Genomic DNA, 24065 nt, shown 5'->3' on the forward strand with positions numbered 1-24065 from the left:
GTCTGACAGGAAAATTTCAGGCAGCAATCTAGGTGAAAGGTAAACAGTAAACACTCAAAGCAGAAGCGATTTCTCTGAGATTCAGATATGGGGGGGGGAGCAAGAATGCTTGAGATACATTAGACAAATATCCAAAACCAATCGCAAGCACTTCCAGATAGATCGCTGACTGTTCTGCTTTCTTTACCCAAAGGCCTTCTATTATCTCATGGAAGAAGACAGCAACACCTATTTGCTCAGAATAACTCCGCCTTAAACTTAGTGATAAACATTATACAGAGCAAATCTAGGGCCAGATCCTGCTCCCACTGACATAAGAACAAAACTGCACTGATTTCAAAAGATATGGGATCAGGTCTTTAGAACACATGAAACTACAGTGAGCAAATTTTTCTATTCCATGGCCAAACTGAAAAAATTGGGGAAAAAAAAAAATCAGTTAATTTCTAAGCAAAACTGAATTTCTCTGGTTTTTCTTGCTCAAACAAAAACATTGAAAAAATGTTGTTTGGGTGAAAAAGACATTTTGTTTCAGAAATGTCAACTCAAAATAAACCATTTTGACATTTCCACAATTTCTGTTTGCAGTTTTTTCAACTGAAACTTTGACCCGAAGTGGTAAATAATTGATGCCTCGAAAACCATATTTTTCAATGAATTTACTGTTCTCGGAAAACAATTTGTCCAGCTCTACATGGAACATATGAAGATTGAAATTTCAATAACTAAGATCTGCAAAGAAACACTAAATGTGGATCTCTGGATGTAGTAAATTGCCAAACATGAAATTACACCAAACACAATCACATGGTGTTAACTATACAGTAAGAACATTTATTTCAACACATAAGAGATCTCTCCCAAGCCAGATGATTTGATATAGAAATCAAAACCACCATACATTTTCTTCTCTGTCTTTGTCTACCGTGAACTCAAATTTATACAACATCAGAGTTTGCTTCTGAAACAAAATTACAAATTAAATCATAACAAAAGACACAAAGTTTCCTGGACCCTAAATTAAATTCTTTTAAAGAATTCTTCTCTCCTCCTGAGATCACCTGGAACTAAGTTCTTCCCCCTCGTCATCCTCCTCATCATTCCCATCCTTTTGCTTGGCCATGAATTTCTGTGGGGAAAAAGATTTTAAAATGTCTTACTTCGTAGCCAATGACAAGACACTGCAGTTAACACTTAATTCTCCATGGCAGGATGTGCATCATGTTCTAAATACAATGCACATTTACGTGTATTGAACAACCAGAAGCTGGCCAACTCCTGATATTGACTAGTTTCTATCCTCACCGAAGTTTGCCAGTTAGTTTTGCCTAGAGATTCATCTTCAGGTCTGCTGGTAAAATGCACTTATCAATGCTCCTCTTACTCTCCCAAAGCACACATCTGCATCATTGGGGAGATGGTGTAAATGACTCCTAAATTAAATTTTCTGATGGTCAAATTAGTATCTTAAGTTACATCATGTGCAGCCATTTTAATCACAGTCTGGAGCCTTGATGACTCAGTAACATTTGGCAAGGCTAGGCTCTTAATATAGATATAAGGAGATTTGCCAAAGATGGTAAGACAACTAATATCCCTCCTACACCTTCGTGGGAGGGGAAGATATCACAGATAGGATTTCCCAGCATTTAACTCAATGGTCAAGGTCATTAAGGGGTTAATAATTTAATTTCTTTAATTTAAAGTATAGTGCACTCTTGAAGCTATTTTTATTTGATCTACAGAACATAGCCATGAGTGTCAACGTACTGAAAAAAACACAATATAATCTGCATCTATCTGCAATTGGTTTATAGACCATTCTTTTCACCTAGAACCTACGATTGAGCAAAACCACTACTTGAGATAATTAGCAGTTGCCAGAACAAAACAGATCTAAAAATCTCAGGTACTTTATTACTTATTTCAGAGTAGCAGCCGTGTTAGTCTGTATTCGCAAAAAGAAAAGGAGTACTTGTGGCACCTTAGAGACTAACAAATTTATTAGAGCATCCGATGAAGTGAGCTGTAGCTCACGAAAGCTTATGCTCTAATAAATTTGTTAGTCTCTAAGGTGCCACAAGTGCTCCTTTTCTTTTTATTACTTATGGTTCAAAGGGAAAGAAGCAAAAATGGTTACCTCCATATTCTGCTGATGACGCAGTGTCTTGCAATGATTTTTCATAGACATTTCACCTGCATAGAAGAGTGAGCAGATCTGACAGAAATAGCCAGCCTTTGGAACAAGAAAATCTAAACCTAAAAAAAAAAAGGGGGGGGGGGGGGGAATTTAACAATTCATCAACAACTCTCAGTTAAAATCTACCAGGCACATTTAACCAAAATGTGTGCATGTGGGGGTGGCGGTCTCTTTTGGTAAGGCTGGAAGAGATCACCAACTCTTCATTCACAAGCTAACCCCAACAACCAAAATTAGTTATTTGGGTATTACAGCCCACAGAAGATTAAACCGTATGTGCCACAGGAACAAAATTGGAGGGACCGAGGTTCACTAGTTCCTAAGGCCCCTGAAATGGCGAGAAATTAAGCGAGATATATCCAGATAGTCCTAGCAAGTGACCTTCACTCCATGCTGCAAAGGAAGGTGAAAATCGGCATGGTCACTGCCAACTTGACCCAGGGGAAAAATTCCTTCCTGGTCCCACATATGTAGATCCTGAACACATATAGCATGACCCATCCAGCTAAGCATGTGAAAGACAGAATGCTCGATGCCACCTCAGAGCACCATCCTACCCATCCAGTGTCCCATCTCTGATGAATCAGAGGAAAGAGACCAAAGAAAACCCAGAATATGTTGTGGTTTTGAGGGGGTAACCTTTTCTGACTCCCGGAAGCATGAACTTTAGGAACATAATAATTACAAATTATACCTTAAATCTTAAGTGCCTTATGATGCAAAGACTAACTTAAATCATTTTATACGTACTGTTCTCCCTAAACATAATATAATTCGTTAAGTGAATTATGCAAGCATGCTCTAGATCAAGGACAATTTTATACAAGAATCATGTCAGAGTTCAAATTTCCTAATAAATTCCTTTGCCCTGTGCATGTACATGCTTCCCAAATCCAGTAATCCAACTTGGCTACAACAACACAGCAAACAAAATTAAAAATTATGGCACCACGAAGATCAGTTTACATGGACATCTCAACTCCCAACATTCAAAAAGCCTTAATCTTAGGATATGTCTACACTGCAATTAAAATCCCACATCTGTTCAATTTCAGGATAGACCCTCCGGCGTCCCCAAGCTCAGACTCTAGCCCAAGCCCAAACATCTACATTACAATTATACAGCCCCTTAGTCCAAGTCAGCTGGCACGTGTCAGCCATGGGTGTCTAACTGCAGCATAGACATACCCTAAGGAACAGAACATCCTAGCAAATCATTCACAGCAACTAGAAATAAACCTTGTACAATCTTAAATTCTCACAGGTGTAAAAAGTTATTTCATCCATCAGAAACATCAGATTATTCAGTGTATGTATGCATATATTTTATTTATAAATATGCATAAACAATGCTCACAGTTCCTATAATTAAGATATTTGTTACTAAAATCAAGTTTTACTGGGATTTAGAACATTAAACAAAGATTTTAGATTTTACCTTTTGGAGTGCTTTGTGTCTTGGATTTATCTGCTGAGGAATCCACTTTTCTTCGTTTAGACTCTGGTTCTGTATCTCCTGATCCAAATTCATCTGTTAAAGCCATAAAATAGAGTTTGAAGCAAAGACTTACACTAATTTAAAGGTATTTGGTACATAGCTTAAATATTTTTCATTAGTGTGGGAAGCAAACACCAGGCCTATGACCGTTACTGCTTCTTACACTGTTTGGCTTGGCCAAGCTAGAGTTTTTGTTTTGTTTTTTTAAATAAATAGACATAGGGATGGTATCACCAGATGAACATGAAATTCAAAATCTGTGTTTTACTATGTCATTGCAAGTGCCTTGTTTCCAGCATGAAGCTCATTACAGACAAAAGCAGCACTACAACTGCCCTCAGTTTCTCCCTTGTAGAGACATCAGCTCAGAATTCATAGATTCCAGGGCCAGAAGGGACCACTGTGATCAAGTCTGACCTCCCTTGTAACACATGCCATAGAACTTCCCTGAATTAATTCCTGCTTTAAGTCCAATATCTATCTGTGACTGAACTAGATTCTATCATTTAGGGAAAAAAACCTCTTGATTTAAAAATCCCTAGTGAGATACCTGGATAAGTTGTTCCAACGGTTAATTACTCTGTTAAAAATTTGCATTTTATTTCTAGTCTGAATTTGTCTAGCTTTGACTTCCAGCCACTGGATCTCATTATACCTTTGTCTGCTACATTGAAGTGCACTCTATTACTAAATTTCAGTTCCCAATGTAGGTACTTAAGACTGACTTCTGTATCCACATAGAAATTAAAATATTAGGAGGACATGCAGATTGTTGTAACATTCTCAGTGCATTTCAGTTTACTTGAACACAAACTTACAGTATACAGGTATAATTGACTGATATGCTGCTCAATATTGAATTTTAAATACTGCACACGTCAACTACTTTCATTTGATTCCATAAAAAAAATAAAAAAAATAAAAGGGTCTGTAGAAAGAGTTTCCTGGTTAACTTGGTCTAAGGCAATATCAAAATATTTGCTTCTGGAGACATGTAGATTGATAGGTTCCCCTGACCTAGAAAATGGGTGATTGCATTGTCATCATTAGCTGTAAACATTTATATTATGATTTTGCCCAAAGGCCCCAGTTTGAATTGAAGCATCGTTGTGCTTACTAGTGTAGAAAACAGAAAAAAAAAATCTTTGTGGGTGTGTGAGCTCCCAAACATTAATGCACCCCAACATAAAGCTGCAGGACTTTGCAGCTTGAATTTGAATAACAGTTGGAGGCTTTTGTAATCTTGTTTCTAGAATGCTCAAAATAGAGGATTCATATGCAGTCTCCCAATGGTTAACCATTTTAAAATGCGCTCCATAGGTAATGTGGCACGGCACACTATCTCATACTGTGAATCTGCAGAAGCACGGTCATGATTGAGAACAGAATCAAGGAACAACTTTCTAAAGGCTGGGCAGACTAGAGGGAGCACTAATAAGTACTGACTTTCCCCACCTCTTCACTGCTTGAAACTTTCCATTCTAGCATGTACTCCTAAAAATCTGTCTCTATTGTTAATCTACTCAACTTGACCTTTGGGCCAGAGACTAGGGGGAGGCAAATTGTACCTAGAATCCTGGAGGAGTGTGGGGCGCGTAGAGGGGATGAAGCTGAGAACAGTACACATCAGTGCTTTAAGGGCTGTTCTCGAATTCTGGCTATGGGAATTCTATCATGTTGTGCAATATAGTATACACCTAAACTAAGCAAAAAAAACCTGAAAGGGCAAAATTAAAAAAACAAAACAAAGCAATTTCAAAATGTTCTGTTACGAAAACAGCTACAACTTCCTTTTAGGTTGAAAATGGATGAGACTCCAATGAAAAATTATCTCTACATCAACCCTTACCTTTCACAGTTTTTTCAGAAGATTGTGAAGGCATCTCACGGCAGACTTCCTGCTTTATATTTGCATCAGGCAGTAGACTTGCATTTAGATCAGGTAATACAGATTCTGTATCTGGTTCTTTAAAAGTTGCAGTCTGACTGTCTTCATTCAAACTATTTGATTCTGGGGTAGTCAAGGTACCTTTTCCCATTTTCTCCTTGCTGGACTCAGAAGTTGAGCCTTCCACTACTTCCGATTTATCTGCTTCCTCCTCAGTGTTCTTGTCACACTTTTCTTGCTCTGTTTCAACAGGTGTCTCAGGTGGCGGAACAATTGGTCTTTTCCTAGGCCTACCTCTTTTGCCTGGGGTTTTCACTACATAAATACAGAACAAAGAATATTAACTCATTCACCATGTATTAAAAAGCATTTCTTCAGATTTATCAATACCATTAAAATTACAAGTGAAAAAATTTAAGCATTTGGCAATTTAAAAAAAAAGTTTTTTATATGTGCAAGTAACTTTGGAAATGTGGTTCTCCCAGAGAATGATGAAAGGAAATAATTTATCACATTTTGCTGATATTACACAGTATATTTTCATACAAATGAAAGTGTGAGATAAGTCTTTAATTTAGATTCATATAGAAAAAAGTCTAAAAAACCAGAGTTTAGAAAACATGCGCTAATAGATCTGTAACATGTACAGATTTTTGGGACTGTTGCAATTATCTATGGAATGTGAAAAAATACAATTATTCCTTTTGGACTGGCCAAACTGGCACTAAAGTGATGCCTACTGATTAGAATAAGCTAAAGTTTAAGAAGTTCCCTGTTGTAATTAAAGACTGTGGCCTCTGCAATTTTTCCCCATCTGCATTGTTTATCTCTCATTCGTCTCCATTAGTAGTATATGTCCAGAGGACTATCAATTGCACAGGGACTAAGTAGGATAACAGTTTAATCCATAAATCCTTCACTTCTGGACACGCATATTTGTATCTTAACTTCAGGTCAGAAGTGGGGAAAATAACCAGAACAGGAGATGATGCGTATCAGAACTGAAATGCATCAACACTGATGTGAAGGAAAACTCAGCAATACTGGATTGACACTATACATTAGCATTGGTGAGAGTCAAATTTTATAAAGCTCTCCCTGCTAAACTCTCACCCTTTTATACTTATTCTAATATATTTGACCTTAATTTGTCTGCAGTTGTAGATCACAAATGCTTCTGTCCGTTTCTGGCTCTACTTCCTACCTGGAGGCTGCTGCTTGTTCTTAGTTTGTCTCCCCATTTCATTTGATTCATGCGCTTTGCTCAGGCTTAGCTCTGTAATTAAAGATTATATTTAACTTCTACGCTTTTATTTAGTTTGTTTCTTCTCTTCATTGATACAATATCCAGTTATCTGCCCTGACAGATACTGGCTACTATTAAATGACACATTAGCATAGTTTTAAATGTCTTTATGTTGATTATATATTTTAAAATGCATCTATAAAACTGTATCAGTTCCTACCTGCAGACTGCTGTTCACTCTCAGTTTCTCCTTTGATCTCTTTTTCACTTGTCTTGTTCCAAATATCAGGTTTTTCAATCTCCTCTGTATTTGCTCCAAGTGCCTCCTTGTCTGCCTCCTGTGTATCTGCTACAAGGGTCTCATTTTCCATTTCCTTTGTGTCAGCTTCAAGAGTCTCCTTTTCTTCTGACTTTGAGTTTGCAATACCAGCCTCCTCTTCTGGCCCTATATCTGCCAGAATTTCCATTTCTTCTGGTCCTGCAATTGCAACAATATCCTCCTCTTCCAGGTTTGTGCCTATAAAAGAATTTTCTTCTTCCTCTTCATCCTCCTCCCCAACTTCGTCTACAGTAACAAAATTTAGTTCTTCTTTTAAACGGTTGAAATCTGCCAAAAAGTCTTCGTCATCTTCAGTAACTTCATCTAAAGTTACTAGAGGTTGATCATCACTGTCTTCCTGTATTTCATCTACTGTCACTAAAGTACTAGGATCTTCAGGCAGCTGAGAAGAAATAAAGTCTCCAGGATCCTCAATAGCCCCTTTATCATCCTCTTCCTTAGGTTTTAAGGTCTCCTCAATATTCAAATCTGAAGGCTCATTTAGAGGGAGCTCTTCAACTTCTCCTATTTCATCCACAGTTACCAAGGGTTCTGCTTTCAGAAGATCTTGCTCCTCATAAACTGAACTGGAGACATCTTTAGGTACATCATGTGAAGAAAAGTCTTCCTGTTCAGATATCTCATCTAAAGTAACAAGTGATTGTGGGTCTTTTACTGCTTCTGAAATCAGCTCCTCTTCTTCATTTACTTCATCCACAGTAACTAGACCCTGTGGGTCTGTTATTGCTTCTAAATTGGAGTCTCCTACCAATTGTGCAGTCATCTCCTCCTCTTCTCCAATCTCATCCAAAGTGACAAAGGATAATTCGCTCTCAGCAACATGTGCTATGGAGCTTTTACCTTTCTTCCTCTTAGCAATAGGCTCAGAGGAAGAGTTATTTTTAGCAGAGTCTTTTCTTTTTCCCCGGGGCGGATTTCGCCTGGTTTGAAGAGGAGAGTCTGTCTCTTCTACAACCTCATCCACAGTAACAAACTCATCCAAGTTAAATGGGAAAAGCTCTTCTTCCTGTGAAATGTAAAACTATTAATTTAGTAGGCAAAGTCACCAATACTATAATGTCTGTCATCCATATTTTAAGACAGAACATGAAACTGCAATTTTTCAAGTGAATTTAGTGGTTGTGAAAGGTATCTGCAGTTTGAAGTTGACAGTGAAATTTTAAAGTTCAATAGCTAAAAGGTGCATCATACACTAAAATGGAAAAATCCCACTGAAATCAAAGACATTTTATTTTGCATATGTAGCACAAAACAATTATGTGAATGGATACATATCAAAAGGAACATATACACAAGAAACTCGTGAAAAGAAAAGTAATTTGCTTAGTTTATGGGCTCAGTTGCAAGTTTATTCAGTATTGACATTTCTACTCTGAAGATGAGCCAAAGGAATGTAGATATTGAGAATTTTCCAAAATCATACCTGGATAGACTTGATTTTTTTTTTTAAAATGGACCACAATGCCAGTGTATATTTTAAATGTTTTTCTGAATTTGCAAGAATTCTACTGTAGCCCTACATAACTCTTCAAACAACGTCAGCACTGGGGGGGGGGGGGAGGGGAGACAATATTTGATGTAACAGATAAGACAGGCTTCAAACTGTCCACTCTTTGAAGTCTTTTCTTTTCCCTTCAGACATTTCACCTTGCATATCCCCTTTTCTATTTCCTTCCATCCTTTTATTCTCTGGTTTTGACATCTGAAGTGTGGTACATTCACTATGGCTCCAACATACATATTGACAGAACTGGTGAGGAGAATCTCTCTCTACCTTCTTTCCTTTAACCTCCTCTCTCTTCCTCCTCAACCGGTCATTTCTCCCACCAATATCCACAGCCATTCCTTGCTGTGGATAACCCTTTTCAGAGGAGACATGGGAGGTTTCGGTTTTGTGAGGGCCTTGACTAAGTGGAAAAAGGAGGAAGTCGTGATTTAATGGCACATGCAGTGGTGAGGAGGCAAGGTAGGATATTGGGTGTTGGCTTTCACTAACTTGTTTACAAAACTGAATTATTTTCGACTGATTTTAAAAAGATGTAAATAGATGGTGAACATTTTGGTGCTAATTTAGAATTTTGTTTGCTCCAAAAATGGTTAAGCCATTTTCACAGGAGTAGGAAACTAAAGACTGCCTATTTGGGATTCGAGTCTGTTTTGATTCATAACTTTTTTATCGCCAGTCCGATAGGTGGGAGAGATTCCTTTTGAAAGCACTTTATAAGTAATAAGATGAAAATCAAGGAGGCAGCAGAAATTAAACTCTTGATAGTGTGATGCAAGTAAAAAAAAATCCAGCCTCCTGGCATCAAATTTGGAATCAAATTTGTTGTATAAGTAATCAATGAATTTGTCAAAACCTCCATCATGCCAACGTATACACTTCTGCACTTGCACATGGAGAGATAAAAACTTGTTCCTATAACAGTTTAGGCCCAAAGCAATTTGACTCCCTCTTTCCTATCAAATACCATAGCTATATAAAAAGTGACTGTACCCTTATTCCTCATTTTTTGGTAGTCCTGGCAAAAATCAAATTGCCAGCACAATGAACTGATAGACGTGCAATGTCGTGTCATTTTAAGAAAGGAAAGAGAATACAGTTAAGTTTTTTTTAAAATGACTTTTCAGACTCAAAAATGAAATTATTGTAGGTTGTTTTCTCAAATTTTGCAGGCAATAAGCACTAAAACCAGCATCTCTCTACCGATCAGAAAGCAAAAGAGTACATGAAGATTATCGTGTAAATCAGATGGAATACATAGCCAAGATTGGAGGGGAAGGAGAGTGGTTGGCTACACATCTCTTAACTAAAGCAAATCTTTTGCCTTCTTTTTTTTCCCCTGCAAGCGGAGAAATACTCTGTCAAGTTGTAGAATGGTGAAAAATAAAGCTACACATCATCAATCTTGGATTAATAACTGACTTTCCACATCTACTGTGCCTTTTTCAATTTGCAGCATCTGTATCAATCTCAGTGATTATTTTAGCACAGCTCTGGAAATAATGTCAGTCAACATCTACTTTAAGGAGAGAAAAGAAAGCATGTAATATTGAAAAACTGACTTTTCTCCCCTCTCCCCCCCCCTTCCTGACAAAACCCAATGAAACAGAGGGACAGTCATAAATTGAGGCTTCTTCAACTCAGCTATCTGTAAAAACTATAAAAACCTAATCCCTACCAATCCCTTATTTCAACCAATGGTATATCAGGAATGTAAGTATTGTTTCTCTCTATCATAAAGCACAAAAATTATTTGTTTATGGGAGAGGCACTGTTATTGTCTTTGGTTTTGATCCCTCCCATTACACCAGTTATTTGAGAGAGGACCTGGGAAGATTGTCTCTGTCTTTCTTACCCCATGCCTCATCCCTGCATTTGTAAGAAAGTGCTCTAAGATAGGCAAATTTGAGATCTAATAGTCAGACAGGCTCCCTTTTGAAGCAGGCAAAATCTGGGATTTTCTGAATTAAATCTAAAAATTACCCCTTCAAAAAAGGTAAGCTTTTTATATTCCTGAAACAGGAAACTCAGGCTTTCTTCTCCCAAGATGAACATAATTTACAGACAACTAATAAAAAGTTGTAACTAACAGTATCCTGAAAAATACACTAAGCAAGAGCTCTCAAGAGATAAAGCAAAACTTATTTTGTTCTCTTAAAAAAAAAATCGCTACTGTAAGTTCAACTATGTTTGGTTCTTTACCTCTTTTGGTTTTACATTGCCACCAGAGCCAGTTTTAGTATTCCTACTAATTCGACCAGCAGGAACCTGCAAAATTAGACAAAAATTTAAATGAAACAAGTTAGCCAATCAATCATCTTGTCAAAAATAACTTCTTCTCTTAAGGAAGTTCTTTTTAAATAGTCCGGATAGAGTCATTTGATTGCATGCTTGGCATGTACAGAACTAAGCCAACCACCAATTATAAGTCCAGGCATACAGTCTCTAGTACCAAGTCACCGGTAATGTCTTGTTTAGTTATCTGTTCACCTTTCAGGAACCAGTGCCTGTGCAGAATAATCTAGGACTTGACAAAGGAAGCATCAGCTCACAAAAGGAGAGAAAACTTCTTTCCCATTCAGAACTATACCAAGAACATAAAGTTATGACACTCAGTACAGACCTGCTTACAGAAGTTACCTTCCTGCAATTTTATCCAAGTAACATTTTCAAACCAGTTACATACTTGAGTTGTACACAACTGGTTGCTTGCCATCCTGCCACTCCAACTTGACTGTTGGCCCAAATCAGTTCAACAGGTTACAGAAAGGGGAAGGGGAACAATCTTACTGTCTCATATTCAACATCTGGGAGAAGCATCAGAGTTAGTTACTGGTCAGTCACATTGAACCAGCCTTCTTGCCCTTCTCACCTTATTGCCGTTGTCGTCTTTCTTCATGCTGGATGATCTACTCTCTCTCTCTTGAAACTGCTTTGAACTACCCCTAGAGTCCACTCTTGAGTCCTTGTCTTGCTGAGATGAACTCCTCCCACTGCCTCCCTTTACAACAACAGGACTTATGTCCAGTTTAGACTTGGTTATGCTATCTGGCAGACTTGATCTGCTGCCAGTAGCTCTTGGCTGACCCACTTCTTTTGATGGAAGTTTCTTCTCAGTAGCAGATCGGCTTCTGGTCTCAGGTTTTGAGGAAACTTTCTGCTCCTCTATTTTAGTTAGAGAAGTCTCATTTCTCCGCATCATAACTCTTGACTTTGATATATCAGGGATAGATACCACAGCCTTTAAGATTGTTTTACTAACAGAGGTAGGTTCCTTGATGGATACAAATGCTGCAGCAGATGTACTTGCTTTGCTGATTTCATCTATTTTAACTTGTCCTGGTCCTTTATTTTGATGTGCCTTGATTAAAGTTCTCTCGTTCTTTTCATTCAGCACTTTTTCTTCAGTGTTCTCTATGTCTGTCCCAACACTGGCCAGAGGCTTTTCGGGTTTCTTCTCTGTATCCGTCCCAATGCTGGCTACAGGCTTCTCCAGTTTCTTCTCCATGGCTGTCCCAATCTTAGCCACTGACTTTTCCAGTTTCTTCTCCAAGGCTGGCCCGACTTTGGCCACTAGCTTTTCTGGTTTCTTCTCTATAGACACCACAACATTGGCCACAGGTATTTCAAGTTTAGTTTCCACTGTATCAGTAACAGCATTTTTTACAGGAGTATCCAATGTGTTGCTTGATTGTATGTCTTCAGCTGACAGCATTTCCACTGAAGCTGCAGCAGAATCAGGTGGCACTACTTCAGAAACAGCCTCAGCTGTTTCCATGGTTGTTGGTTTCACAGCAGAGTCTGACTGCACATCTTCTAGCTTGCCCACACTGGATAACTCTTCTGATGATCCACTGGCAGGAACAGGCAATTCTTCAGGTTTCACTTTAGTTTCTCCTTCTGTTACAGTTGTGATAGCAGATTCCAATAATTCTGTTTCAGAGTTATCTTTAACTACCTCTTCCTTCTGAAGGTTGAAAGGAGGCAGCAGGATCTCTTCTGATTTAACTTTGGATAATTCATCATCAGCTGGTTTGGTAGCTGAGCCAGTAACTGCAACTTCAGATTCCCCCTTGGATGTTTCAACTTCCGATGGTTTTGTAGCAGAATCACGTACCGTTCTTTCAGGCTCCAATTCAGAGGCTTCTATCTGCACTGTCGAAGTCTCGGCTTTGACAGAGCTGGAAATGATTTCTTCCTTTGCCACACTAGGCTCTACTGGAGGATTAGCAGCTGCTGTTTGCACCACTCCTGATCCCTCTGGGTTTTTTTTCAAGTCAGAGCTAAATGTATTTAAAAAAAACAAAAGAAATCAAACTATGTTGAGAATTCCACAGTTATCAGTAACCTCTTGACGCCAATGGTTGGGATTTCCTGATGCATTAGTGGCTTAGCATTGGGAAATCTAGCCTATCAGCGTTAAAATGGTTAGAATATTGAGGCAAATAACTGATTAGTTTACAATTTTTGTCTAATCCACTTCAGTACTGAAGACCTCTTATAATTCAAATTACATTACTTACTTGTAGTTAGATTTCTCTGAAGGTACTATACACTATAGATGTGTCCTGTGACCTCAGAGCTGACAAGCAAGCTTAAATTTAGATTCCCTGATGTGGGGACAGACTGTGTACACACACACACACACACAAAATGTAACTATCAGTTTTTCTATAAAAACTTAGTCTAAAACTATGGTAAATTGCTCAGCTCTCCAAGAGCGATGTTTGAAGTAATATCCTCTACAGTAACTACCCTATTGAACTCAAATGTTACAAGTTTAATAAGCACTTTCCTTTTCAACTGAAATGATCTTGGTTATAATTGTGGAAAAGGCCACGCGCAGACAGGGCCTACTTTCTGCAATGCTATACTTTGCTGTTTAAGCTTACTGTCAGCTCCCAAGATGATAAAGCCCAGGATGACAAAAACAGGATAGCACTTTTCAGAGAACTTCAGTTACAGGCAAGTACATTATTTTTCTCTGAAGAAAGCATTGTCTATAGACATTCTTGGGAAACTTTGAAGCTGGAGATGTCTAAACCTCCTTTTTCGTGTCTCCTGAAAGCGGTCATCCTGAGATTACATAAAACTAGATGAAATGATGCCAATACATCAATCAATCAATTCTGATGTTCTAGTTAGGTGATAAAACGTATGTAGAAGATCAGTCGAGGGGATAAACAGAAAACTGGTTAATAAGTGGATATGCACCAAGATGTGGATCTTTACTATAGTGTCTCAGATCCAAAGTATATAAAAAAAAAATATATGCACAACTATATGAATCTTCATGAAGGGCTGCCATTTTGTTAATACTTCTGGCATGCTGACATCAAGGAAGTCCAAAGCTGACGCAAACGGAATCAATCACCGAAGGCCCAACTTTGATGTGGGAAGATATACATGTGTTAAAGACTACATTAAGTCAACACAATTAAAGCAGCCAAAAATCAATAAGGAGTAAACCTCCATCACCTAAGCACAACAAGATGCACACTTCAATGTGCCCTGAAAGCTTACCTCGCACCTAACACCATCATCTTCGTCTGCCACATATATTGGAGAAATAGGAAGAGTGGGGCTAGTTCTGTTTCAGAAGGTCAAGTATCCTTCACTATAGATTGAGCACAGTTGTAACCTATGTTACTATTATGCATCAGAGAATCAGACGAAAACTTGCAGGAAAATGTAGTCGAGCGGCTTCCATCTGTGATAGGTGATCTACTGCAATCCTCCCCCTAAAAGGGGGCAGGCTCACAGCATTCCAAAGTACAGCAGAAAAAAAATCTCTCTTGGAGTAATGGATCCTGTGTGTTTCTGAACAGCTCTTGCATGGAATTTTGGGAGTTTCCTCCCAGGCTTCATTGTTTACTTCATGGTAATTGGAGATCTCATAAAAGAGTCAGAAATATTTTCTCACTTGCCCATTCAAATAAAATTTTCTCCTTCCAAAAATTTGCTTGGAGTTGAGTCATTTCAAGTCAGTCATGTCCAAACACCGGTGGCTGGGGTGAAAGTGTTTCAATTAGTTTTTGACCAAACAAAACTAATACGTTTCTCGTGGCACAAATATTAAAACACTGATCAGTCATGACAACGAAGATACTTTGGTATTTAACAACCTTAGAAAGGCAGGTCTCTGAATACCAAAGACTCCATTATGTTCCAAAAGTGAAATTCATTTCAAATATATTTCCCTTCTATTTGGCCATACAATAGCCCCCTGCGACATTTGCCTAGTCTTTGTATGTAATAAAGCTCATCTGGACAACTTGATGCAGTGCATAGTCAAAAGAGGCAGTCCTGAAAGACTAGCTCTATTTAAGAAGCATAGAGATTTTGATCAAAGATAAGCTACGTCCCCCCTGCCAAACTGCACACAGCTCAGCATCTGCAAAGGAGGAGAATCTGTCCATAAGCTTCTACCAGGAATGGAAAAAACAGCAAGTTTATTAAATAGGAGCAAATAATGAAAGACCATACATTACTTGCATCTTCAACTGCTTATAGTGAATGCTGTAAGTGCACACACATACATCTCCTATATAAAATCAACTGAGATCAGTCTGTGGATCTTCAGGACTGTGTGAATTCTCTCAGAGACAAAAGTACCTTGGAGGTCTCCAAAAAACATTAATCTGACAGATTCAAACTGGACTTTCATAGCCCAGGCCGATGCACAGTTCTGCTTCCTTGCCCAGAATGTAAGGTCAACGATGAGAGCGCGAGGCAAAAAAATATCAAGTTGGTTGAAAATAATGGGGGCAAAGACCGAAAGCCCTGCTACGCTTTGGGAAGGAAGTGGCATATTGCACTACCAGAAGGATATTTCCCATTGCATAAAAAGGGTAAAATCCACAAATACCTGATGCTCCAGTCTTGCATCTTCAGTCATTTGTGTAAACACCTATCCTCACTCAGAGCTACCCATCGGAGTTAACAATGGAGATCAAATAAAGGGTGAGCTCCAGCAACCCAAAAAAGAGCAGGCATGAGCCATAAAGGAGGCAAGAGAGAGGCAACTCCTTAATTCTCCATTTTAAAATCAGACTAAGAAAGAGACTGTAGGTTGGTCTTCAATTCTTCTGGAATCTTAATCTGGGACAGGAAAAGTCTTGACTACATTTGCTGAAAGAAACCACCACCTTCATTATTAGAAACGGTCGGGATATCCATGCCAGTGGTTTACCACACCAGCCAGAAGGTCAGGTGAATGGCCTTAGGCCATTTCTTCATGCTGGGTAATGATCAAATGTCAAGAAACATTCCAAGATTTCTTTAAGATTATCTCGACCATCCACAGGAATCAAGAATACTGTTCCCCCTTCTCTCCTCAAATTATCCTATCCCATTCCTCTCCACAGAAAAATTCCGGGGGGGGGGGGGGGGAGGAGAAGGGGAAGCATGACCATAAAACAGCACTCTTCCCATATTATGGGACTTACTTTTTTGCTTCTTATATGGTGATTATATCTCAAAAGGATAACAGGCCCAGTGAGAAAGGCTTACAAAGCTGAATGTAAGGATCATTCCGACATGGAGACAACTGCCTATTAGGCTGAAAGGGAATCTGTACAGGGTGAAGTTGGTAAGCAAAAACTTTATTTTGTCCATTTGTTCAGCAGCCACAGTACTACTTTGTGCAGTATCTGGGACTCATAAGGATAAGATTAATTTGTATTGTGCCATATTGGTAGGTCAGCTGCTACCTAGAACCCACTGATCTGGAATCAGTAAGTTTACCTTAACATCTATATTGGTGTGACTCAGAACCACTAGTTCAAAAGCAGTTCCCCTATGCTTCCAACTTCCAATGTGCTCTGAACACCACTCATAAGTTTAGGAATGTCTTAATACACTTTTGTTTTACATTCATAGCTTGATATTATTTTCAAAACCAACATGTAGACCATGAGAGAATCATCAGGAGCACAGAGAAGGAAGAAACCATACTTTGAAAATATTACACCATTAGCAGCTGTGTGACATTACATATAACGTATTATAAAATGTTACTATACTATAGAATAATAGTGCACAACACTATAGTAACATTACCTTAAATGGTAAATTTTGGACCATTATTAAAGAGCACTATAGATTAAATCTCTCTCTCTCACATACATACACACACACACACACACACACACACACACGTATGTGTACGCGGATCTGAGTAATAGAAAACATTTTAAGGACAAATATCCTTTTCTCACCTACAGGAAGTACTTTGTATGATCTAATGTCATTTGAGGTAAAAAGTATTTGCAAAACATTGTGTTTTATATTCTAGAACCAATGAATAGTTACTCCATAATTAGCTATTTTACTATCATTCAGGCATACAAGGTGCATTTAAAAAATATATCCATTGAGTATTACAAAATAATTTCTCTTTTCTGGATTCTGATATTAAAGTGAAGTATCTAAACTAGTTTTCCATTATCTAGTTAGTGGCCTATATCAATTAGATAGAAGTATAAAGTAAATTTAGAAAACTGAACCACCTCCTCTAATTTGTTTTAGCATTTGAAAACAAAAACAATAGATCTTGTGTCTTGATAAATGACAGCACTGAAAGGTGAAATATAGGAATCATCTACTGGCCAAGTACAATGAGAGCTTTCTCAGCATTATAGTCTTCCACCAAAACTTAAACACATGGGTGAAATCCTGGACCAGTTGAAATTAATGACAAAACCATTTACTTTAATAGGACCAGGATTTCACCATTTCTCCGTGCTCATTCAGACCCCAGACTCTCAAGCAAACACACATTTTACAAAAAACTCTATGCAAGTTAAGAAAGTAAATGTCTTTGATACACAGGACAAAGAACTAAAAAAAGGGGAAGTGGCAGTAGGTAACTGTTAGCACATCTCTAAATAATCCAACTGCAGTTTTTTCCCATTATACATAGCTTGCTTTTGAGAGAAATGTGTAGACGACTACTTAATTCATCATGAAGGGCCACTTTTTGAACAGTGCAAACAGAAATTAACAAATATTTGAAAGGCATACCTTCCTTTACTTGGTTCTTGGTTTTTCAGCTCTTTTTTCATAACTTCAGTCTATAACATAAAATCACCAAGTGTTGAACATCTATGAAATTCAGAAATAACAGCACAAAAAGTATATATGCCCAATACATCCAGTTAAAAGCACCACATAGCCCATTCATAACTACACCCGAAAGATCAAATGACAATGAATAATGCAAGTCATTCTAAAAGGTCTTATTACAAAACACATATTGTAAGATGTGTTTTAGCCTGATGTCTTGTGGCTCTTTATAGCTGTGATGACTTTGAAATGATTTAGCATTTAGTTTCTGTTATGTTTGGAGGTGGGGGGGGGGAAGGAAGGGGTTAAACTTATTTTCCCTGTTCAAGCAGCACCCTCTTTCTGGTCCTTCATATCCCCATCAATGTAACAGATGCAGTGCTCTGATACAACTATGGTTTTGTCTGTCAGAGACACATATACAGAGGACATAAATTATCTTTAAATAAGATATTTTAATGTATGTTCCAAATACAACAAATGTCACAGCTGTATTAAGATAAAGGTTTGACTCTGCCCTCCAAAATGTGCTGATGTGACACCTGTTTCTTAAAAGATAATCAAGCCATTTTGTTTTTAAAATAATTAAATTCACTTTTTAAAATTTAAAGGACTATGTCCTCTGAAAAAGAAACCATTACCAATCCAAACTCTCCAGCTGCTATGATGGGGGAGTAAAGTTCCAACAACCTTTTAAACAACAACAGGGACTTTGAAAGTGGTAGTGGTAGGCTTTGGTTCAAAGTAGAAATACAGTGTTTAGAACTTTATTATACTAAATTAAAGAACATCACCTTTACAAAGAATTGCAGGTATTCTCTAATGACAAAAACTGATCTGGAACCCATTTTCAGATTATATGATTTCAATATTATCACTTCTCTCCCATCCATCCAACACCAGATTTTAGTAATAAAAAAAAAGTACAGAAAGCCAGTTTGCACACTTTGTAACTGGACTGTGCTTGGAAATAGGAGAAAAATATAGCTTAACTGTTTGTTAGTTTCTCAGAATAAATTAAAAGGTAATGGGAGGCTTTTTAGAGAAAAGAATGCATATGGGGAAATAGAGCTGGCGCTCTTGGGCTCTACAGAATGTGGATAGCAGGATGTTTCAGCACTGTAAAACAAAGAAGGGTGATGCAGACTGAGAGACTGCTGGGATCGGAAGCAGCAAGGAACAAGGGAGGACTCATCCTCTCCCTACTCAGGTGACCCACTACAGGCACTTCCCTCTCCTACTCAGCTACGCATAAAAACTCCGAAGCACTGGAAAGTACACCTACAAAGTACAGTTTTCTGACTGTGGAGTGAAAACTGTTAGGGCCCTATTCACATAGATTAGAACAGTGCTAGATAAAAGCATGTTTAAAGGACAATATCAGCTCTAATTTAGAACTGAACAATGTGGGTGTTGTAAAAAAAAAAAAAAAAGATGCTTTTACAACACCTAACAGAAATATTTCCATACGTTTTAAAAATATCAATAGACATTCAATAAAAATAGATTATGCTCCCTTGCATTGCAAGCAATGGGGGCATTGGGCTAGTACATGAGAACACAAAAGTGAACTGATTTTCCGTTTTAAGATGACAAGATGTAAACAAGCAAAAAGTTAAAATGTTAAGACTTTCAGCTTTAATAACTTTAGGTGTTAGTATCATAGGTAAAAATTTTTTTTTTAATATCAAATGGGTTTTTACATGAATGTTCATTTAAGCATGGTTACTGCTAACAATGTTGATATACGCTGCTTTCATGAGGCTAGAGGGTGTAGTAACAGTATTATTCTATGTCCACACCTATATGCCATCTCCAGATATATGGAATGCACACATAGGTGTGTTTCATTAGACAAGTTAGTATTCACATCACAACAGCCACCAAATGGTGAAACACCATCAGCCACTTCCACAGGCATGTTTCAGAGTGGTAGCCGTGTCAGTCTGTATCAGCAGAAAGAATTAGGAGTACGTGTAGCACCTTAGAGACTAACAAATTTATTTGAACGTAAGCTTTTGTGGGCTAAAGCCCACTTCATCAGATGCATGCAGTGGAAAATACAGTAGGAAGAGATACATACATATACAGAGAAGATGAAAAATGGGGGTTGCCATACCAACTCTTAACGAGACCAAGCGATTAAGGTAGGCTATTTCAGCAGGAAAAAAAAAAACTTCTGTAGTGATAATCAGGATGGCCCATTTCAAACAGCTGACAAGAAGGTGCGAGTACCAGTAGGGGGAAAATTAGCATGGGGAAATAGTTTTTAGTTAGGGTAATGATTCATCCACTCCCAGTCTTTATTCAAGCCTAATTTAGTGTTCAGTTTGCAGACTAATTCCAGTTCTGCTGTTTCTCATTGGAGACTGTTTTTGAAGTTTTTTTGTTGAATTGTGACTTTTAGGTCTGTAACTGAGTGTCCAGGAAGGCTGAAGTGTTCTCCAACTGGTTTTTGAATGTTATAATTCTTGACGTCTGATTTGTGTCCATTTATTCTTTTGCACAGAGACTGTCCAGTTTGGCCAGTGTACATGGCAGAAGAGCATTGCTGGCTCATGATGGCATACATCACATTGGTAGATGTGCAGGTGAACAAGCCTCTGATAGTGTGGCTGATGTGATTAGGTCCTATGATGGTGTCCCTTGAATAGATATGTGGACAGAGTTGGCAATGGGCTTTGTTGAAAGGATAGGTTCCTGGGTTAGTGTCGTTTTTGTTGTGTGGTTGCTGGTCAGTATTTGCTTCAGGTTTGGGGGCTGTCTGTAAGCAAGGATTGGCCTGTCTCCCAAGATCTGTGAGAGTTAGGGATCGTCCTTCAGGATAGATTGTAAATCCTTGATGATGCACTGGAGAGGTTTTAGTTGGGGGCTGAAGGTGACTGCTAGTTGTGTTCTGTTACCTTCTTTATTGGGCCTGTCCTGTAGTAGGTGACTTCTGGGTACTCTTCTGGGTCTGTCAATCTGTTTCTTCACTTCAGCAAGTGGGTATTGTAGTTGTAAGAACGCTTGATAGAGATTTTGTACGTGTTTAGCTCTGCCTGAGGGACTGGAGCAAATGCAGTTGTATCTTAGAGCTTGGCTGTAGACAATGAATCATGTGGTGTGGACTGGATGAAAGCTGGAGGCATGTAGGAAAGTATAGCGGTCAGTAGGTTTCCGATATAGGGTGGTGTTTATGTGACCACTGCTTATTAGCACCGTAGTGTCCAGAAGTGGATCTCTTGTGTGGACTGGTCCAGGCTGAGGTTGATGGTGGGATGGAAATTGTTGAAATCCTGGTGGAATTCCTCAAGGGCTTCTTTTCCATGAGTCCAGATGATGAAGATGTCATCAGTGTAGCGCAAGTAGAGTAGGGGCATTAAGGGACGAGAGCTGAGGAAGCGTTTTTCCAAGTCAGCCATAAAAATGTTTGCATGTTGTGGGGCCATGCCGGTACCCATAACAGTTCCGCTGACTTGAAGGTATACATTGTCCCCAAATGTGAAATAAGCTGTGGGTGAGGACAAAGTGCAGCCACCAGGTTTGCAGTGACATTATCGGGTATACTATTCCTGACAGCTTATAGTCCATCTTTGTGTGGAATGTTGATGTAGAGGGCTTCGACATCCACAGTGGCCAGGATGATGTTATCTGGAAGATCACCAATGGACTGTAGTTTCCTCAGGAAGTCAGTGGTGTCTCAAAGATAGCTGGGAGTGCTGGTAGCATTGTGCCTGAGGAGAGAATCTACATAGCCAAACAATCCTGCTGTCAGGGTGCCAATGCCTGAGATGATAGGGCGTCCAGGATTTCCAGGTTTATGGATCTTAGGAAGCAGATAGAATACCCCTGGTCAGGGTTCTATGGGTGTCTGTGCAGATTTGTTCTTGTGCTTTATGCTCAAATAAATTGGTTAGTCTCTAAGGTGCCACAAGTACTCCTTGTTCTTTTTACACAGGCATGACTCAAGACATTTTTACCACCATGTCAAACATATAGGCTTTGGCATTTTTACTACTATCAAGACCATCTGCAGATTTTCATAACAGTAGTAAAAATGCCTGAGCCCTATATACCCTACTGCTTGTATGCTGATGTTGCCATGTTGGAGACTGTTGCTGCTATATGGACACTAGTTTTTCTCTTGTATCATCCAAAGTACAGAGAAGGGGAAAAAATACTGCTTTGAAAGCACAGAGTGCTGAAAGCTGCTCTTTGTTTGCGCTGAGCTCTAATTTGGTTAAACATGTATTGTAACAAAGCCATGTTATCTGTTGCTAAACAAGATACGGGCAATGGTTACAGAAAGCACATTTGAATCTTACAATGCATCTTTGAAAGACACTCCCTTCATGTAATTTGTCAAATGTACATACTAAGTCAGTATTTATTTTTTAGTACTAATGGTGAGTTTATACACTGCTTAACATTTTCTAAAGTGCTGTGAAGTCTGATACATAAAAATGAAATACTATATAATACTCCTAAGAAAAGGTGCAAACTCAGTTCCCCTTTCCATTACAACAGAATCGGTATCATATAGGATACAGATGGAAGATACTTCCGGTGCCATCTAATCCAGCCCCCAAATCAAGCAGGAGATACTATATATGGAAATTATTTACCTCTCATAACTGGAGTTCTTTGAGATGTGCAGTCCCTATCTGTAGTCCACTATGGGTACTCCATGCACCCTGAGAAAATTCTCACAGGTAGTGTCCCTTGGCCTATACTGTGCCCTGGCTCCCCTCGTGCTCTCTACTAAGGGTATAAGTGGCGATGCAGACAGAGACCTCTCCAGTTCCTCTAGTCTTGCTAGGAATCAGAGATTATCTGAAGCTGAGGGTAAGGAGGGCAGACAATAGAATCACTCCAATTATAAAGAGGTAACTAATTTTTCCCTTTCTTCTTTCAGTGCTGGTCCCTATACGTATTCTACTGTGGGTGACTGACCAGCAGTATTTAGAGAGGAGGAGCATGTGAGGATTCATGTGGTATGGCTGCATGTAGAACTGCTGCCGCCAAGAATGCAGATAAAATGCCAAGATTTGTCTTGCATCAAGGGAGTCAAGCTGGATCCATGCAGCATGGGGAAGAACACAGGTAAGTGGATAGTTTAGTTTGTATGAAATTCCAAAACTACTTTACAGGTGAATTTCAGATGTAGTTGTACTGAGACTGTCTTTATGAAATGTTGCATAAGGAAGGTCCGTCATTAGATCCTCCAGCCAGTCTGGTCAAGGTGATGGCAATGAGGAACCTTTATAGACAGGTGAAGCAACAAATGGGTAACAGGTTTGAAAGGTGACTTGGTAAGTGTGGAAAGTTCTAATTAAGCCTTTAAAAATCTGGAGGTCACTGGTTAAAGTAAATGCAAAGCAGCCATCTGCTGAAGAGTGATATGCACTGATTGCTACCAGGTGAACTCATATCAAGCTACAGGAAATTCCTTTCATCTTGAGGGTAATATGGTAACAAAGTCTCAGAAATACTAGCCGTCTGCAGAGACATACACTGATGTTTGGCCCAGATTCAAAAAACAAAACACAACTTCCACTTGGCTACGTAACAAGGTGGAATCTTTTCTGCTATTAGTAAAAATGGCTTGCACTGTTTCAGAACAGGAACATTCTAGATCCGACACTCATTCAAATATCAACCTGTAAGATGAAGAGCTTCCAGATTGGGATGTTTGGCCCTATCATTTTCTTGGGTCAAGAGGTTCTGGCAAAGGATGAATATTGATGGACAGTCAGGCTGACACACGCAGGAGACCTGGGAACCAGAACTGTCTGGGCCATTTGGGCACAATGAGAATAACTTGTGCTTTGTCCTTTTGTATCTTCCACAATGCTCGAGGAAGCAGTGGGACAGGAGTACAAGTATAATTCAAATACTCTCTCAAAGGAAGTAGGAAAGCATCTCCCTCTGAAGAATTGTTCCAGAGCTCCCCTGGCACAGTATGTGCTGCACTTCCTGTTTGTTTGGGAGGCAACCAGGATCCAGGCAGGAGTTCCCCATGGAGTGAAGGTGCTATTCATCACTAAGCTATTTAATAACCACTTGTGGTCAGTGGCAAAGTGCCTGTTATGGCTGTCCATCAGCAAATTTTGGGTTCCTAAGCAGTACACTGCCATTAGGGTAACTTGGTCCTGGATTCAGCAAGTCCATAAATTGATCACTTCTATATACCGAGGAATGGATCTTGCTCCTCCCTGACTGTTTATGTAGAATAAGGTTGTTATATTGCCTGATGTTACAAGAATGAAATAATGGTAAGAATGCCCAGCATGCTCCTCAAACCGCTCTGAGTTCAAGGAGATTTACATCCATTCTAGTTT

At 38.8% G+C, this 24065-nt stretch overlaps 1 protein-coding gene across 13 annotated transcripts in view; it reads right to left on the reverse strand.

The window, feature by feature from the left end:
• Nucleotides 1-813: 813 nt before the first annotated feature.
• ZNF638 (zinc finger protein 638) overlaps nt 814-24065 on the reverse strand; it is a 73186-nt gene continuing 49934 nt past the window's right edge. For 6 of the 13 annotated variants that reach the window (XM_043512855.1, XM_038400419.2, XM_043512848.1 and 3 more), the window contains 9 exons: nt 17701-17750; nt 11549-12959; nt 10879-10944; nt 7053-8178; nt 6791-6862; nt 5548-5901; nt 3639-3731; nt 2141-2259; nt 814-1129 (listed from right to left, as the gene is read on the reverse strand). In XM_043512855.1, the coding sequence (XP_043368790.1) occupies nt 1058-1129; nt 2141-2259; nt 3639-3731; nt 5548-5901; nt 6791-6862; nt 7053-8178; nt 10879-10944; nt 11549-12959; nt 17701-17750 (3363 nt within the window). In that variant the 3' untranslated portion in view covers nt 814-1057. The other 7 variants (XM_043512857.1, XM_043512856.1, XM_038400421.2 and 4 more) reach the window with 5 other exon arrangements.

Source organism: Dermochelys coriacea, chromosome 4 (genome assembly GCF_009764565.3).
Source record: "Dermochelys coriacea isolate rDerCor1 chromosome 4, rDerCor1.pri.v4, whole genome shotgun sequence".
In the NCBI taxonomy this organism is placed as follows: Eukaryota; Metazoa; Chordata; order Testudines; family Dermochelyidae; genus Dermochelys; species Dermochelys coriacea.